Genomic DNA, 3,243 nt, shown 5'->3' with positions numbered 1-3,243 from the left:
AACAAAATAAAAAGAAGTTTCTTGTAAGTCAATCTAAAAATCTCTTTTTATCAAAAAGACAAATCAGCTTGGAATTACGTACGTTACTTAAAACTATTTCTTCAAAAAAATAATTTCTCAGATACGTGTAACGGTGAAACTTCATCCAGCTTAATTAAATCGGAGTTAATCAGAGAAATTAATTCAGATTTCCATATCGATGGAACCAATAAAAAATTGACTAAAACTGGTGCATTTAGAATTAATCGATGATTTTGAAGTCTTAGACGAGAGATGCAACCAGAAAGATCAAACTCAGTAATTTCTAATGAAATTACGCGTCGGAGTTTATGGGAATTATTAGGAACTGCTTGCATCTTCCTCTTCGCTCCGCTCATCGTAATTGCTCTGCTCCTTCTATACGTCTATCGTTGTTTGGTCAAGATCGTGTTAAGAATCCAGTTGAGGAACAAATTCGCTGGTCTCTTAAAGGGCACGGATTGTGTGTGGGTCGTTGAAGATGCCGTTTCTCTGTGCGTTATCAATATCTTGATGATACTGGAGAAGACCGCGGGGAACTCAAACACGGTCTTCCTGGAGGATTTCAGGAATCTTATAAATAACCGCATTGTTTCGAAGGCTGCTGGTACAACGCTCGAGAAACTGTTCTATCTTCGGAATCAGAAGTTCGGCTATTATTTTTGGGAAAGAACCGAAGAGGTAGACCTGAAAGACAGGATCAGATGGCTGGAATGTGTGGACGCTAACTGCGACGGGTCCTGCGAGGATATCTCTGGCGAATACTTCAGGAAGACTTTGGAAAATGTGTTTAATAAACCGTTGCCCGATGATCACAGAGCCTCGTGGGAGATTCTCGTCGGAAAGCGCTGTCCGAAATCCAAATCTCATGTCGAAGAGACACATGTCAACACTCGAAAGATTCCCGTGGTATTTCGCGTTCATCATTCCCTGGGCGATGGAATGGCCCTTCTGAACCTATTGCTCAAAACGATCGCCAAGGAGGACGAAATAAAAGAGACGAGTATCATCTCGTCAGGTGAGAATAAAGAACATTTCAAAGAGATCGTTCCAGCATTGAGCAATTCAGAGAGGAACTTCCAGAATGGGACGAATGTTGTGCGATTTTATGAGAAGAATATCTTTGCCACATCCATGCCTTTTGCTTACGTAACGTTCTCACGAGTTATGCAAGACATACGAGATCATTTTCGTGCGTCGTTGAAGTTTTCTGATAATGTAACGATCGAGTCGTTGAAACAGAAAGCAAAAATGTCGATCAATTGTATATGCAGATTGAATTTCAAAAATATCGCACTGAAACAAATGTACGGTAGATTTAAAGAGGTCACTCGATTCACGATGATTTTACTTTCTTCTCCAAAATTCTTCATTCAACATGCTATTTGTAGCATGGACGAAAAGTACGTTCAGTATTCAATTCACTGTGCAATTAATATTTAGCTCATCCTGTTAAACATAGACAAATTAACATGTAAGAGATTAATTTCTTTGTTAAACTGAATGTCTAATTTTCGAGAAATAGTAAACCAATAAACGGTTAAAATCTCCAAATTAAGAATCTCTTATTTCAAAGACTAGAATTTTATGATTTTACGAGAAACAAATTCTTATCAGCTCTATATATTTATCTTTAATATATCTGAGTTATATGTAAAATAGTATTTTAAATAAGCTTTGTAATGATAAATATAAACATTTTTACAGCGCTCTACATGGTCCGCCTCAAACGGGTGAAAAGATAATATCCTACTGGTTAGAGAACGATGAAACTAACAATAAATCGCAGAATCTTTTGACGAAAATCCGCGAGATAAGAAAAAATACAGGTGCCAAATTTGAAGATATAGTATTGGCAGCTTTTTCTGCTAGTGTACACAAATATCATTTACGTGTGAGTATGTATAAAGCTTTCAAGCAGCAATTAGTCTCTGAAATATGTTTAAATAATATCTAGAAAATTGAAAGGTTTTTTAGACACTTACCTATATCTCGTATCTGTTTCAAAGTTCTTTAAACATGTGTTTTTCTTGTAGATCAACAAACCAGTTCCCGATGCATTAACAGTTATTTGTCCCATAAGACTATCAATGCCCGATAAAAATTTAACCTTAGATAACGAGTTTTCAGTCGCTATCTTGCGAATTTGTATCGCCAATGCGAACGGACAAACAATCGTCGAGCCAAATCGGGATTCTCAATTTTTCGAGCGCCTTCAAGATATTACAAGAGCAAATAACGAAGTCAGAAAGAGTTTAGACATCATGCTTAATTTTTGGATCATAAAATATCTGTCAGCGTTATTACCGGTGAAATTTTTAAGGGTTTTTCTTTTAACTCGAAGCACGATCGGGTTTAGCAATATGTGTGGGCCAGAAAAAGTGCGTATCCTGAATAATTCTTTGACCAACGTTGCCGTCTGGGTACCAAACAAGTATCGTATCGCTAACAATAAGTACCGCTATTATTATAAACTTTGTTTTTTAAACTTTGTTTTAGTATTATAAACTTTGTTTATAATAATTAACAAATAAAATTATTGTACATAGTAGCGCTATGTAGGATGTATTACCATTTGTTTTCAGAAGTACTACCGCCCTCGGGTTTGGTCTGTTAAGTTACGGAGGCAACTTACATCTATCTTTAATGGCTGATAAGTCAATCGTAAAGGACGAGAGATCTTTTATGGAGCTTTTAGAAAATACTGTACATGAAATAGATACTGCTTTTAAAGCCGTCAGATCTTCCAATAGAAACACCTACGAAAAAAGGTGCGCAACTTGAATTTTTAATTATTCCTACATTTTGTTTATACGCGCATTCGATATTCATTTAATAATTATGTATAAATATTATCTTATTCCCAGTATTCCCAGCTATATATATTTATAAAAGGAGTTCCATCTATTTTCAGGCATTGGAGTGTTTCAACAAAGGAGTATGAGTGATTGAAATATTTTACCTCTTTTATACAATGCTCTTAATGTGAATGCATTTGTGCTAAGTATAAATTGTTATCATACATTTATTAATATAGGTTTTTTACAGAATCATTTACAGAGATTAATGATTTAGTCTTTTCCGTGAATTTGTTTAAAACTGTATTTTATAAATAAAGTTTTTCAATCTGTAATTTGTCTTTAAGTGTATTATGTGCCTGTCAGTTAAAGAATCCAAAATTATATTTCCATTAATCAACTTAGTATTGTACAATTTATTTAATTT

The 3,243-nt window shown here is 34.7% G+C and overlaps 1 protein-coding gene across 2 annotated transcripts; it reads left to right on the top strand.

The window, feature by feature from the left end:
• Positions 1–3: 3 nt before the first annotated feature.
• LOC112462364 lies at positions 4–3,147 on the top strand. 2 transcript variants are annotated; one of them, XM_025028090.1, is made up of 6 exons: positions 4–23; positions 122–1,421; positions 1,726–1,912; positions 2,055–2,452; positions 2,604–2,789; positions 2,933–3,147. In XM_025028090.1, the coding sequence occupies exons 2-6, from the start codon at positions 274–276 to the stop codon at positions 2,964–2,966; spliced, it is 1,953 nt and encodes a 650-aa protein (XP_024883858.1). In that variant the 5' UTR covers positions 4–23; positions 122–273; the 3' UTR covers positions 2,967–3,147. The 2 variants fall into 2 exon arrangements, with proteins under 2 accessions (XP_024883858.1, XP_024883856.1); XM_025028088.1 differs by having other exon boundaries at positions 7–1,421.
• The last annotated feature ends 96 nt before the right edge of the window (positions 3,148–3,243 follow it).

Source organism: Temnothorax curvispinosus, unplaced genomic scaffold (assembly GCF_003070985.1).
Source record: "Temnothorax curvispinosus isolate PA1 unplaced genomic scaffold, ASM307098v1 QBEX01012317.1, whole genome shotgun sequence".
In the NCBI taxonomy this organism is placed as follows: domain Eukaryota; kingdom Metazoa; phylum Arthropoda; class Insecta; order Hymenoptera; family Formicidae; genus Temnothorax; species Temnothorax curvispinosus.
The sequence above is the reverse complement of the archived record's forward strand: the minus strand, read 5'-3'. Positions and strand labels throughout refer to the sequence as shown.

What these genes read in the sequence shown, in the direction of transcription:
- LOC112462364 (XM_025028090.1), top strand. Translation starts at nt 274, where the DNA reads ATGCAACCAGAAAGATCAAACTCAGTAATTTCTAATGAAATTACGCGT. An exon ending in TACACAAATATCATTTACGT is followed by an intron (nt 1,913 to 2,054) that starts GTGAGTATGTAT and finishes TTTTTCTTGTAG; the next exon opens with ATCAACAAACCAGTTCCCGA. An exon ending in GCCGTCTGGGTACCAAACAA is followed by an intron (nt 2,453 to 2,603) that starts GTATCGTATCGC and finishes ATTTGTTTTCAG; the next exon opens with AAGTACTACCGCCCTCGGGT.